The 15,465-nt window shown below is 39.2% G+C and overlaps 1 protein-coding gene across 3 annotated transcripts in view; it reads left to right on the forward strand.

Moving 5' to 3' along the window:
• The window catches only part of LOC126248029 (sarcolemmal membrane-associated protein-like), a 330,102-nt gene that overhangs the window by 255,778 nt on the left and 58,859 nt on the right, over window positions 1-15,465 (forward strand). For all 3 annotated transcript variants that reach the window (XR_007545401.1, XM_049948630.1, XM_049948631.1), the window contains 3 exons: window positions 335-471; window positions 11,385-11,562; window positions 13,225-13,420. Coding sequence is in view for 2 of the 3 variants with exons in the window: in XM_049948630.1 (XP_049804587.1) it covers window positions 335-471; window positions 11,385-11,562; window positions 13,225-13,420 (511 nt within the window). In the remaining variant the exon portion in view is untranslated. The remainder of the gene's footprint in view (window positions 1-334; window positions 472-11,384; window positions 11,563-13,224; window positions 13,421-15,465) is intronic.

Below are 15,465 nucleotides of genomic sequence, written 5' to 3' on the forward strand. Positions count from 1 at the left end.
ATTCAAGTCTAATTATTTTTTGTCATTTTTTCCCTTTTTTTTCCTTTACTGGCTCTTTGTTTTTACTAAACCATTCCCTGCCCTAAAAAAAAGATGAAAATATGAATCCTTGGAAATTATTGTTTTCCCTGGTATTGTTGACTTTGTATTGTCACTTTGTTCATTTGTAATTCGACAAATTTTCCGTGAAACTTAACAGAAAATGTTTCTATTTAATAACATACAAGGGAACCAGTGACAAAGCTTTTTCACCAAGCTTCATATTTCTTGAGGCATTGTTCTGTGATAATTAGTGAATTGTAAATATTAATGTCTTTTGGTGTTTTAATTGAAGAACTGCTGAGTGAAGCACGGAATAAAGCACAGTCTGCTGAGGAACAAGTATTACTGTATCAGAAGGAACTTGAAAATGTTCAGCAGAAAGTAAAGAGCTTAACAGAAGAGGCGACTATTCTTCAGCAGCAACATCAGGTGAGCTCCAGTTCTGTTCTACATCAGCACTTCTAGATATTTTAGTATTCATTAGTTTCCATCCATCCTTGGGTAAAAACAACCAACATTGAACATGTAGTGTTATTTATCTTATTTTATGGAAGAATAACTCTATTTGAGATGTTTATGGGTTTTTTTATTGCTCCATGGTAGAACAAGTTAAAACTGAAAATCACACAAACTGCTGCTTTTCCACTAGTGAGTGCATCTTATGGATCAATCTTTGGCTTATCATGCCTTTCTGCTTAATAAATGCCAATACTCATAAGTATGCTATTGTGGCAATGTACAGAACCCCAAAAACTAAAGATTGTTATCTGATCATGGCCTAATAGTGACAAATTCTAATAGGAAAACTCCAATTCGTGTGCTTTCCACTCTTCAATATGATTAAAAAGCTCAGTGTTTGTGATGGCAGTGTGTGTTGGCCTTTCGAGTTGCAAATCTTTGAGAGAGGTGCTATTCTAGTTTTTTCTGAAGCCAAATATTGCTCAAATTGTGTAAGTGGGGTTAAGAGACAGCTATAGTTAGTTATTTGGGTTTACTTTTTTATTCTCTCAAATGAAGAAATGTTGAAGATACAGGAGTGAAAGGAAAACCTGTCTCTTTGTTTTGTATCAAAATTTAGATGTAGTAAACTTTTCAATGAATCAGTCTATCAGAAACGAAAAGAACTGTTTTTTTGGCAGGACATATATTCTGTAACTTGTGGATAGTGAGCAGTGAATATAATGTACATTGTTATATAGGGGAAAAGCTGTAATATTGACTTGCGTAGATGTTTATCCTACTGTTTGACTGTTGAATTTTGAGGTTCTTGATGTGACTCAAACCCACATCTGGCCATCCTGATTTTGGTTTTCCATGTTTGCCCTAAATTGCTGAAGGCGAAGGCTGGCATGGTTCCTTCGAAAGGGGACATCCACTTTCCTGCTTCATCCTTCCTTAATCCGAGCTTGTGCTCTGTCTCTAATGACCTGATTGCCAATGGGACATTAAACACTAGTCTCCTCCTCTATCTCTACATTAAATAGGCAAGTAAAAGATAACTTAGTGTGTACACCATTTGCTGTTTTTCTCGAAAAGTGATAAGTGGTTGAATACTACAAAAAATCACCAGTATTCTCCTAATGATTCTAATTTTTTGAACCTCTACTAAGAAATCATTTTGTTGAAACTTCCTGGCAGATTAAAACTGTGTGCCCGACCGAGACTCAAACTCGGGACCTTTGCCTTTCGCGGCCAAGTGCTCTACCAACTGAGCTACTGAAGCACGACTCACGCCCGGTACTCACAGCTTTACTTCTGCCAGTACCTCATCTCCTACCTTCCAAACTTTACAGAAGCTCTCCTGCAAACCTTGCAGAACTAGCACTCCTGAAAGAAAGGATGTTGCGGAGACAAGCTGTGAGTACCGGGCGTGAGTCATGCTTCGGTAGCTCAGTTGGTAGAGCACTTGCCCGCAAAAGGCAAAGATCCTGAGTTCGAGTCTCGGTCGGGCACACAGTTTTAATCTGCCAGGAAGTTTCATATCAGCACACACTCCGCTGCAGAGTGAAAATCTCATTCTGGAAACATCCCCCAGGCTGTGGCTAAGCCATGTCTCCGCAATATCCTTTCTTTCAGGAGTGCTAGTTCTGCAAGGTTCGCAGGAGAGCTTCTGTAAAGTTTGGAAGGTAGGAGACGAGGTACTGGCAGAAGTAAATCTGTGAGTACCGGGCGTGAGTCGTGCTTCAGTAGCTCAGTTGGTAGAGCACTTGGCCGCGAAAGGCAAAGGTCCCGAGTTCGAGTCTCCGTCGGGCACACAGTTTTAATCTGGCAGGAAGTTTCATATCAGCGCACACTCCGCTGCAGAGTGAAAATCTCATTCTGGAAACATCCCCCAGGCTGTGGCTAAGCCATGTCTCCGCAATATCCTTTCTTTCAGGAGTGCTAGTTCTGCAAGGTTCGCAGGAGAGCTTCTGTAAAGTTTGGAAGGTAGGAGACAAGGTACTGGTAGAAGTAAAGCTGTGAGTACCGGGCATGAGTCGTGCTTCGGTAGCTCAGTTGGTAGAGCACTTGCCCGCGAAAGGTAAAGGTCCCGAGTTCGAGTCTCGGTCGGGCACACAGTTTTAATCTGCCAGGAAGTTTCATATCAGCGCACACTCCGCTGCAGAGTGAAAATCTCATTCTGGAAACATCCCCCAGGCTGTGGCTAAGCCATGTCTCCGCAATATCCTTTCTTTCAGGAGTGCTAGTTCTGCAAGGTTCGCAGGAGAGCTTCTGTAAAGTTTGGAAGGTAGGAGACGAGGTACTGGCGGAAGTAAAGCTGTGAGTACCAGGTGTGAGTCGTGCTTCGGTAGCTCAGTTGCTAGATCACTTGCCCGCGAAAGGCAAAGGTCCTGAGTTCGAGTCTCGGTCGGGCACACAGTTTTAATCTGCCAGGAAGTTTCATATCAGCGCACACTCCGCTTCAGAGTGAAAATCTCATTCTGGAAATCATTTTGTTACCGGGAATCATACCACCCTTTGGGCATTATGAATAGTCAGTGCTAAACGGTAAAAACTGAGGTTTAAGAACTCGGTTTTTTGTGTTAATTCATCTGTTTTCGAGGGCTGCAAGTAGATAAAGGTATCTTACGCTATTATACAGACATGCAGCAGATCAGCTTCTTTCTGTTGTTTTTGTATTCTATGAATGAATTGTTGTTAATTTTTTAATTTATTTCTGTTACCATAATTTCCTTCCTCTATTATTATTGCATAGAAATGTCAAACAAATCGTAAATCGTTTAAAGAAAATGAAGCATTGTACTTGATTGCTATGTCGCTTCATAAAAATATTTTCAGACTAAGGCTGGATGTCATTCTGTAATACAACGAATATCTGGCGATGACATCAAGGAACTTCTGCATTGACCAGGTGGGGGCAAGTCTTGCAGACTGCACGTACATGTGTACCTTAAGCTATGACAAACGGCAACGGGGACATAATCGTGTCAGCAATGCTGTACCAATTCTTATGCCATGTGTTTGTTGCTAATTTTTGTTAGCATTGGCATTAAAATAGCACTGATCGCTTCCTGATTTTCTGTAATAACACAATATTTCAAACCATTGCAAATTTTATGAATAAAACTTATATATTTTATTCACCTACATCACATCTCTTGATACTTTTGCTGAAAAAATCATGCTAAAATATATATTCATTTTGAGCATTAGAACCCACAGATGTAGGTAAGAAAAGATGTCAAAATGGGCTAAAAATAATGCCAACAGTGTTTTCCCTCTCCCAACATATGGCTCATAATTTTGGTCATTGATAAGATTCTTTCTTTCTTTAGACCTTTTGTCCCGCTTCGATGTGGGGTCAGCCTTGTTACTATTGATTTGGCAGTGTTATTTGCAGAGTGTGGCCAGATGCCCTTCCTGCCGCCACCGCAAACTCCGGGACGGAATTAGTTTACCCCAGCTGTCTCCGTATAGTGTAAGTCATGGAATAGTGCGAACGTTTTCAGATGTCTGTGAGTCGTGTAACTGAGGTGAAACATGGGGACCAGTCCAGTATTCACCTAATGGGATGTGGAAAACTCCCAACACCCACATCCAGGCTGGCTGACATGCCTACCAGAGTCCAGGAAGCAGCGCATTAGCACTCTTGGCTACCCTGGTGCGTCTCATTGATAAGATACTGTCAGTACTAAATTTGGAAACTTTTTGGGAATAAGTATACAATCGTATAAAAGTGTGAAGTGCAACGAGGGGGGAGGAGTGGCAATGAGGCATAGTAGTCTTGATTTTCTTGATTTTTGGGATTGAAGTTTCTTGTGGTGGCATCGTTGTACAAAAAATTCTTTCATAACTTTTCACATCAGATCTGGGTAAAATCTCAAGCTGTCAATGAAGTTTATTGTACTCATCGGGAGCAACTGACTGTCATGGCTGCTGTTGTGAGGACCATTTGTAGTGCATAGACAGCTTGCGATTGCTTAGAGTTATGTTGTCATTATGTCATGCTGCCAGAGATTGTGTTCAAGTCAGCACTTGTGGCACCTCTGCACTCTTAGGGTTGTAAACATTTCAGTGTGTTTTTCTGTCTTCTCAATGCACTGTTCCTATGTGACACCACCTGTGCAGACATGAAACTATGAAAGCTGATCAGCAGCGACTGAGACAAATGTTCCCCCATATATGTTTCTTACTCCATTTCAATGTTTACATGATCATTTTCAAAATGCTAACCTCCAACTTGATGCCTTTTTATAGCCTCTGCCAGTTCCTGAACACATGGTACAGGTTATTCTTTCTCAGTTCCTTGAGAATCACCTTACTTATCTTGAGCACTGCTTCAGAGTTCTCATATCAAATGCCCCAATGTTTTACCTTCAGTCGTGAGAATAAAAACAAAGTGTAGAATGTTAGATCAGGGCCATAAGGCAGACACGGTACACATGTAATGTCAAATTGAGCCAGAAGTTGCATAATTTGATTTGTGATATGACCTTGTGCATTGTCATGATGAAGTTTCCATAGTCTCAGAAAGTTTTGGTCATTTCCTTGCCTTGTTTATTTCATTTAGCCAATATTAACATCTAGTATGCTGCTGTAACAGTAGTGTGAGGGGGGAACTGTATGCTGGTAAATCATTCAATGAGAGTCAAGAAATGGGATCATCATCACTTCCCCTGCACGTGGAACGAGTTCCGTCATTTTTGGTGTTGGAGAACATGGTGATTTCCACACTGTGCTGGCTAGCTTTGCTTCAGGATCATAATGATGCAGCCATGACGCATCACCAGTGAAAACTTTATCCAGAAATGTATCCCCTCCATCAGCAAAGAGATGCAGCCTCTCACTACTTGTGTCTATTTGCGCATTCTTTTGTTCGGGAGTCAACAGGTGTGGCATCCAATAGGCACAAACACAGGTAATTTGGAGATGATTTTGCATAGTCGTAAATACAGTGCCATATGAAATTGCTAACACCGCACTGAGGCTATGTAATATTATCTGCCAATTGTTGTGAATAAACACAGCAGCTGCGATGTTGACTTCAGTCACAGCAGAAGCCGAAACTCTCGGCCCATCTTGCTTGACACGGGCAAGCCAGTCTTCTTTGAAGTCCATGAACCTCCTAAGTGCTGTTGCACAAAGTAGTGCATCTTCACTATATGCTTGCTGCAGATTTTAATCAATTTCAGTGGCTGCATGGTTGAAATGAATACAGAATTTTATTGTGTCATACTGCTTCTCTCACACCACCTCCATTGTTTGATATGCGAAATGCAAAGAGCATCTAACAAATAGTGTGTCAGTACCAACCTACTGACATGAGAGTGCTGCTGACTATGGACATTATACATAAAAACCCACAATTTTTCAAATATTCATGGTACAGATAGGAAACTATCATTTAAGCTACAGGAAAAAAATAAGTCTCAAGTCTTTGTTCAGCAGCCCTTATATCTCTTAACAGCATGATATAATGATGATGTATATCAATCAGTCACAGTCCATGAGCAATGTTATGGAGATGCTTCAGGAATTCAAAAGGAAATCCCTGGAGGGAAGGCAGAGTTCTTTTCAAGGAACACTATTGAGAAAATTTAGAGAACTGGCATTTGAAGCTGTATGCTGAACAATTCTAGCACATTTCTCATAAGGACCACCTGCACCATATGGTGGCTTGCAGAGTATGTATGTAGATGTAAATTTAGCTACAATGTGCAGCAGAAAGTGGCTTAAATAAACTTTGTAAAGATGAAAGTACTTACACATCATCTTCATTGATTTCAGCCGTATTTAATTTGCACTGAAAATGCATACAACACTTCCATCAGCAGCAAATAAATACACAGTTTCAACAGTTTGACAGTTACGCTCTAAACGACAGTGCACTGAAAGCATACACAATAATTTGATATATAAAGTGGCTTCAGCATATCTGCGATTTGGTTTTGTATGATACATACATTAAGAGCAGTGAACATACCCCTATCGTCTTTCCATTTCACTGTGAACATATCACCTTTATACCCACCATTCCACAATTCTGTAGCAACTAAATGCTGCCAACATACATACCACGAAGATAAGATACAATGAATTAGGCCTCATACACAGGCATACAGATACTCATTTTTCCCTCAATTTGTGAGTGGTACAGGATACATTCGACCATGCACCTTGTGGTGGCTTGTGGAGTATGTGTGTAGATGTAGATGTATGCGTAAATGTGGAGGGTAATTTTGATCTGCAAATATTCTTGGCATATTTGGAGAGGGAATGCTTGTCACTGCAGATGTGACAGCCATACGTGAGTAGACTGTATGGAAGGGACTTCTTGGTGTGGAATGGGTGGCAGCTATCAAAATGGAAGTGGTGTTGGTGGCTGGTAGGTGTGATGAGTTATTGTTCTTAGCCTATACCAGATTTTCCATTAGACAACAGATGAGGATTTATTTGTGTTTCACTTTAATATTAATGTTCTGGCTTTCACTCCTTGATAAGTGCAGAAAGAACAGCTTTCTTTAGAGAGTGCCAAATATTTTGTACCCTACAAAATTTTGATGATAGGTGATTAAGACATATGTAAACTGTATTTGTGACTGCAGAATCTGCCAGTGGAAAGCTCTCACTGCACTTAATTCAGAATTTTATGCAAGTGTATTTGTGTAAGCTAATGCCAGCAGATTGTCTTACAGTACCAGATTGAACTGTAATGCACTCCGTCATTGATGTCATCGATGACTCACTGTTAAAAGGTACCTACACCTCTTCAAATTCTTATTACCTTTTAAAGCAGCCTTCTATTATCTGTAACACACTTTCAACCCCTATAACACTTGTCAGTGGTTCATTTGTGTGACCATCCTCACCATAAACATCATGTAATTCATTGATGAATGTACAATTATTGTTTAGCAATAGTATAAGGGCTGATGAAAATGTTTCCATTCAAAGATCGTACAATCCAGAATCAGTATACAAATCAGGCAAAATCGTCATGAGCATTGAGGCAATTATCCAACTGATGCATCTGATTGAAAATATCCATTTGATAAATTGCTGTCCTGCTGCATAAAAAAAGTCTGTAACTGCCTGCCTGACATACTCGTCAGACAGTAATCTTAGACCTTTCAAGGCCTTTTTTAAGGGACTAAAGGCATGAGAACGACATGAGAAGAGATAAGGACTAGAGGGATGAGGGGGTACTAAAGTGTCTCCTACTTGAGTTGGCTTAACTTCTGCATTATGATGTTTCTAACATGGGGACATGCATTATCATGAAGTGCAAGCACCCATTGTACAATGATTGTTTTTAACAGTCATTCTCCATTATCTGATGGATGTCTAGTGGCGTTTGCCCTTCAGCAGCCAAGAAAAGAATAACAGCAGAATGTTGCACTAATCCCATGGCCTCATATTGGTGTGATCTCTATACTACCTGGATGTTGAACTTCAGCTATCTGATCGTGCCAGCCATAGATGCTCATATTTCGTTTCTTGCCAAACTACAACATGGCTGCTAGGAAATGTCACTAGAACACGAAAAGAAAATACTTTTCAATTCCGCTCCCTCATCAGCCTATTACATCATTTTTTGACATAAAGTTGAAAACAAGAAATCAGTCTGCAATTCTTTGTCACATGCAGACCAATGGAAATTTGTTTGCCAAACTACGATATGGCGGACGATGCACAGCACGTGATTTGCAGACACGCTGCAGTTCTATATTCAGAGACCAGACTTCTACATCCAATGTACATGGAGGTCACTGTTATATACCCACATCAAAGTCACACTAAGGCGTATACACTGCAACAATGCCCACAAACAGAAACTTTTTGATTGCAATGTAGATTGCAGTGTCACCTACACACAGCGAGACTGAATGTCAGGGAGAGTGCTGACAACAGCATTCCAAATATATTCTCAATCTAATAGGATTATCATTGTTATCCACAAAAATGAGTATCACCAATGCCATCTGCCTATGGTTCAAGATGATGGTATGGATCTCTTCCCTGTATCTTCAAAGCTAGCTTAAATCATAAAGAACACCATCTTACCTACAGGGATTCCCATTTGAGTTCACGAAGCATGTCTGTAATACTTACATGTTGATTGAACCTACAGGTAGCAAGTCTAGCAGAAAGCCTTCACTGGTGAAGACCACAGAAATGATTTATTTGAGGAAATCAAAATTTTCACCAATGGTGATTGATAATAGATCTGGGGATTGTTTACAAACACTAGCAAACTGATAATAGATCTGTGGATAGTATACAAACACTAGCAAACCCGGCAATTCTTTGCAGTAGCTAATTATGTATTGGAACTGAATATACATCTTAATTTCTTACTCCTACACCATCTCTATCCATTCTCTACATTCTTTTTGCTCATTTACAGTGCTATGCCATATGTGGGCTATTGAACTTGTCATTCAGTTTTCTATTTTAAGAGCTTTAAAATCTATTTGTAAATGCCTCTCTTATACTGTATGAGTGGTCAATCAGTTATGTATAATTACTTTAGGTGTGGCTGTTTCAGTTTTAAAATTATCTGTGTATAAATTGCATTTAAAATTTTATTTAAGGAGAAAGAATATGCAGGGTAGTCATCAACAGTCTGAAAAGCTTCGATGGGCGCGTCATGCGCTACAATCTTTCGGATATAAAACCCAATAACTTGAGACTGAAATGAGATCGTTCTGCTCCCCAAATTTAAATAAAATTTCAGTATATTATCTATATTTTATTCACTGCAACGTGTGAGCTAAAATCAACCATATACAAAGTTTATGTAGTGCGTTTTCACTTCTGCAAAATCTTCATGATATCGCACGATGTTTTGCTTAATGTGATACAGTATGTATATAGCAAAAAGTAATCCAGTCCCTTATCAAGCAAAGATAACAAACTGTAAGTCATGCAAAGATCCAATTTTTTACCTAATAGTTTTTGAAAAATTTGTGATTAGTATTTTATGTTGGCTGGAATGCTCCCTCCCTCCCTCCCTCCCTCCCTCCCTCCCTCCCTCCCTCCCTTCCCCCCTCCCTTCCCCCCCCCCCCCCCCCCCCCCACACACACACAGGTACCAGCATCTAGTGAGCAGTACAGTCATAACAAAATCCACCTCAACACGTAATGCATGGAGCATGCCCGTAGCAGCAAAACCATTGACAGAACGTTGTTTAAAAGTGTGAAGTAAATTGGTCACAAACTTTTTGATATTTTTGGTAACAACATCAAATAGCATCTTGTTTTCATGTAGTAGTGTAGATTGGAATGGAAAAATCTTGTCTTGGTATTCTCTGTGTTTGATTATATGCTGAAATACGTGGACAGAGTTATAATAAATGGCCTCCTGCAGATGCAAAATTTTAACTCTCCCTGACCTTTGCAAAATGACATGAAAGAAGATAAATATTGATACCAAGACTAGAATAAACTGTCAGAGAAATGCAGCCTGCTGCCAAGGCATGCTATGTTACTTTGTTTAGTAAATAGTGACTGAAAGAGCAAACTGTATTTAATTTGTTATGATTTGGATGTAAACATATGAACTGTCAGTTTTGTTATTAATCATGTCTCATCAGGGAATAGTGTAATAGGTCATTCTTCGTCACGCCTACATCAGGTATGTTCCTTTCTGTTTGAATACTGCTGCATTATGGTTTTATTGGCTCACACACACCATGTACCTTAGTGCACTGATAGTACTTTCACATAGACAATTTCAGATAGTTTGCAGTGAAAGTTTCCAATGTGATTATATTTGAAAGTGTATCTGAAGCTAGGTTGTATTCTGCTCTCTCTTTTGACTGCTTGTTTGTTAGTAGTAGTCATTTTCTGATTTTACAGTTGTTCATAAATGACCATAACAATTCACCATGCCACAGTTGCTTGCTGAGACTTTGCATCATCTTTACTCATATAGTATCTTTGCACACTTAAAATGTTGTAACCACAACAGGAAAGGTCGTGGGTTTGCCGCAAACGAAATGCGGCGGGATCAAACGGGAGCGGCCCGTGAACAAACAAGACGGACGAACGGAAATGGAAGGACAACAGACACCCGAACAAGACACAAAGATCTACAACAAAGTATTAAGCAATGGGGTCACAAGAGATAACCTCACAAAATCAAAACAACGTCCACTCGTAAATGGGAAGTAAGCACAAGCAACGTAAACACAATGTCTGTAAAAGAGAGATCAACTGACTCAACGTGAATACCGGACTGCCTCACTGAGTGAGAGGCAGCCACCTAAATACACAACAGGGTATGTCGCTATTGGCTGCTGGGACCACGTGCTCCACAGTGACCACGTGCTCCACAGTGGCTCTCACACGTTAGACTCAGGGCCAGGAGCGCGCACAGCCATGGCTTAAGGCGCGAGTGCTGCAGAGACCTCTAGTGATCATAGAATTCCATGCCGTCTGGCGCGGATTCGAAACCCTCGGTGCTCAGTACCAGATAAAGTTTCTGGGTTTCAATGCATGAGCCACATATCATTAGCAGCCACATTCTGCTCATTGTGGTAATATTCATGTGTTGTTTTTAAAGTTGTCATACACACCAGTATTCCCCAACATATAATAGGATATCTTGTTTGAAGAAAACCACATTTGTTTTGGCTAAAGTTGGTGATAAACAATGGCAAATACGAGATGGAGAAAAGAAGGCAGTGTACATTCTTAGCTGTTTAAAATATATAATCATATTTATCTTTGACAAGGTGCATATAAATTCATGAATTTGTGTCAGTGAAAGGTTGCTACAACCTGAAAATGTGTGTTGTGTGTTAATTCTTGTTCAATGTTCTTTCTCCTACAATGTCTTTGCTTTCAGCTGAATATGTGCCAGAATGATGGGTTTTTATTTTTGCCAATTTATTCAGGTGTATCAGTTCATGGCTGAAAATAAATCTGACACTGTGGGAAAGTTACATGAAACTATAAAGCGACTGACATTTGCAAGAGATCAGCTGCAACTGGAAGTTCATAAACTGGAGGAAAAGCTTCAAGTGGAAGTAGCAGCTTCTCGTCGTCATAGTGATGAGTCAGAGCGCTTGCGAAGTAAGTAGACCACTTTGACAGTCAAACCATATTACCTCTGTCTCTGTTATTGTGTGTAATTGACAGGGAGGTGTAGCTCTATACTCGTGAATGGCTTTTGAAGAGAATACACTCTTATCCCCTTAGATGGAAAGTTTGTCTATGCTGAACTAATTCCCATTCCCAGTCATAGTATGCATTAAAGTATTAGTTCTTTTGGGACAGTTTTGTGTAATACACATTTGTGGGTGAACGAATAATTTGTCATATCTACAAGGGATGAGACGAGCTTTGGATCTGATTTGATCTGGGAGGTAGGAGGAGAAAATATGATGATGATTGATGACAGCAAGGCATAAAATATGGTGAATTTGATGTATAAGAAAGCTAGAGCAACAGTGATAAAATTGGTTAGGAACTGTGCAAAAAATGGTGAAGGAAGAGGTTGTTGACCTTAATACAACAAGATAGATTATGAAAATCCTGTCAGTGGAAGTATGGTAAACAACCATAATAGGCATTAGGAGGGTGTTTTGGGAAGTATGTGGAAGTTGTTGGGGGGGGGGGGGGGAGTTAAATATGAGAAATGATTGATATAAAATGTTTTGGTTGGATTTAGGGATTTAAGTTTGTACTGGGATCATGTTGGAGTTGTAGACTGGGATCTCTGCAGCAATGCATTCATCATTATCAGTCCAATTGTTAATAACTACAGTTCATCAATGCAGTGGAACGTAGCTTTCTCCAGGGAGAATGGTCAGATCTGGATATGTTTTGAAGTTACATGTTGTAGCTCTTGCAGCCATCATAAAATTAGTGTCACATGAAATTTTGTTGTGGAATATTGTCAAGATTATGAGATTTTTAACATGTAATTAATTACTGGCTGCAATACATCACACGTGTACACTAACTTAAAACTGGCAATATTAGGATGGCTACAGTGATCTAGCATACATCTAATCATAAAGAGTACATATGTAGCAGAGGTATATGGGTCTTCGAAGTACAGACTTGTCTGTGTACACAGGTTTATGCCTTCAGAAAGCTCTAATAACTCAGTTTTATCGCTATTTGCACTGGATGTGTGTGTGTATCACACAGACCCTGTGCATTGAAGGCATTAATATTGAAAGCTGGTTCACTTATAATAGAAAGCAGGGCAGGTCATAATATGTGTTGTTTAGAAACTCAGCCTGTACTGATGAGGTGTGTTTAACTACGTTTTGTGGACGAAATGTGGTTCATTATTTCTTTCTGGCTGTTTCTTTACTAACCAAAGTTGGTTACATACCATCTTTAGATTTTGAAGTTAGAAATGCCACAGCCCTGTACATAAAACTGCATAGTAAATATTACCATGTGTAATGTTCGTAGTGACCCACTATATATCATTTTCCGTAATATTGATAAATAAAGGATAATATGAGTAACTATATCGAGGCTGTGAAAAAACACTATGTATATTTCTTCATTTTCATTTTTCACTTTGTCATATGTGTTTACTTGTTTATGTTAAGCATTCAGAACAACTTGATGAATGAGAATTATAAATAGGCCATTCTGTAATACCATACAGTAAAAAAAAAGTAAATTCTAAGAATAAAAGACAGTTGTAATCTCTCTATGAAAAAGAAGTCAGTAAACTTAGCATTTTTTCAAGTTGTATTATTTTTGTTTCAGAGCAACTTGTGGAGGTGCAGCAGTGTGTGAAGCAAGGACATAATGAGGCAGAAAAAATGAAGGATAGGCTGAATGCTCTTCAGGCTGAATTAGATGCACGTATAAATAGTGCAGAACTAATGTCTGACAATAAAGATAAAGAGGAGGTTCAGCAGCTATCCAACCGATGCATGATCCTGGAAGCTGAAAATCTCAGGTCAATAAGTCCATGAGGTGTCATGATGGTAACATACTAAACTTGCTTTCAGGAGAGTATATAGCTGACTTCTGTATCTGTTTGGAGCCTATGCTCCATCTCTAATGACATTAATCATTCACAAGGCATTAATCCTTCCTTCCTTCCTCCCTCCCTCACCTTCATGTATCCCATGTAATGGACTTTGGTAATGTGGAAAGAAGTCAAGGCTGTTAATACAACAAAATGATTTAATATTATAAAATGTTATTGTGTTGCAGTGCTAGTGTTAATTATAAAATAACCAGAAATATTATATTGAGAGTCACTATGAAAGAGAATAATTTGCAATACAGAATTTCTTTAATTTTAACTCTGCAATTTTACCCATGTAAGATATTTAACATACAATGGTTGTTTGGTACAGGCACGAGTAGCCATGTATTAGACTTATTTGTGCACTGATAGATGTTAGTACCTTCAAGTCTTTGTAGAGGTTCTTCTTGATTCTATATTTCATTCATGATATTACACTAATTTTTGAGAAAAGAGCAATGTTGGTAACAACAAACGAAATTAATGAATATATATGTTGGGGTACAAATAGCCTTAGATGATGTCAGTAACACACCATTTTATTTCCCAAGTTTATACACAGGGCACTTACAACTAGCTGTCCAGCACTGTTACCAATGAGGTACAGACTGGTCTTCCTGCAGGTAGTCTGCCATAGTACCAGGTACATACCTGCCCTAATGTTGCCAGTTCCCCAGTGTGGAGTATGTGATGTTCAGTTCACCATACATGTTTGTGAAATAATTGTCAAGACATACAGTTTTTTTTTGCAGAGATCTCTGCAGATGTTCTTAGAATGTACTTAGAATGTATGATCCTTGTAAGATACTTTCCTCAAGAAAAAATATTTCTGTAACTCCGTAGTCAGTGGAAACTTGCACTGGAAACAATTTCCTTCATTTTTCGAATGTAGCTGAACTAAAGTATTTCATTAATTACAGTGGGAGTTTTTCAGTTACATTATTGTTCTATTCATAATCCCAAAAATTTATTCTGCCTGCTTCTTGTGTGTCACTGTTTGAGCAGACTATTTTATAGCTTGTGGAATTCCTTGAGAAACAATGAATTGTATCTACTAAATTTTGTCACAGTTTTGATCTGAACTATCTGTTGTTTTCAAACTTTCCACTAGCTGCCACTCCAGTAAGAGGCCTGGTACTACATTTTAGTCCTGTACTCGAATAATCAGCAGCAAAAAGAACAAAATTTTTCTCTTATGACAATGCAATTGGAATGGCAGCTCTAAACTCGCTGCTCAGATGTGTAGCTCTCAAAGAAAGTATACAACAAAGATTCACTGGGATGCAGATGCAGGGGCAGAGATGGGGGTGATCCAAACAAAAGTGTGTTCACTGTTTGTAATTCAATAATTTCAAAAGAAAGCTACTATCTCAAGCAGAAGTTTAGTGTAACTTTTAAATTTTTCGTGAGTAGGCATTTCACACCACATTTATGGTAGAGGTGGTGTGGTGTACCAGTACAGTGGAAGACCATCAAGTAGCAACAATGACTGAGGTGAGGTTACCATTTATGGAACTCGGGCTGTATTGAAGTCATATTGGAAGTACGAGAACAGTCACGAGATGTAATGGTAATGGCAGAGTAACTTTGGAAGACATCAAATAATTGCCCATATTGGTGAAAATTTCAAAGTTGACAGAAGTGTTAAAGATGTGCAGAAGGCAAGATCCAGCTAAACTTCCTCACCCATCCCCTCTTCCCTGTTGAATCGCAACTCTTTTTGTATGTGCATGGTGAGCATGCCATTGTTCTACTTTTTCCTTTCCTGTGCCATTTTTTAAATAGAAAAGTGCAAGCAATGGAGGGAATGTTGCCCACTACTCACAAGGAAGACTCCCATTGTACCCCCCTCAGATTTAGTGGTAAGATGGCCCAGTGGATAGCCCATCAAACACTGAAGCATGAAAACAGGAAGAAGGTGTACTGAATTGTGGGGAAAAAAAGCAAAATAGAAACAGTGGACAGTCCAA

Source organism: Schistocerca nitens, chromosome 3 (genome assembly GCF_023898315.1).
Source record: "Schistocerca nitens isolate TAMUIC-IGC-003100 chromosome 3, iqSchNite1.1, whole genome shotgun sequence".
Taxonomy (NCBI): domain Eukaryota; kingdom Metazoa; phylum Arthropoda; class Insecta; order Orthoptera; family Acrididae; genus Schistocerca; species Schistocerca nitens.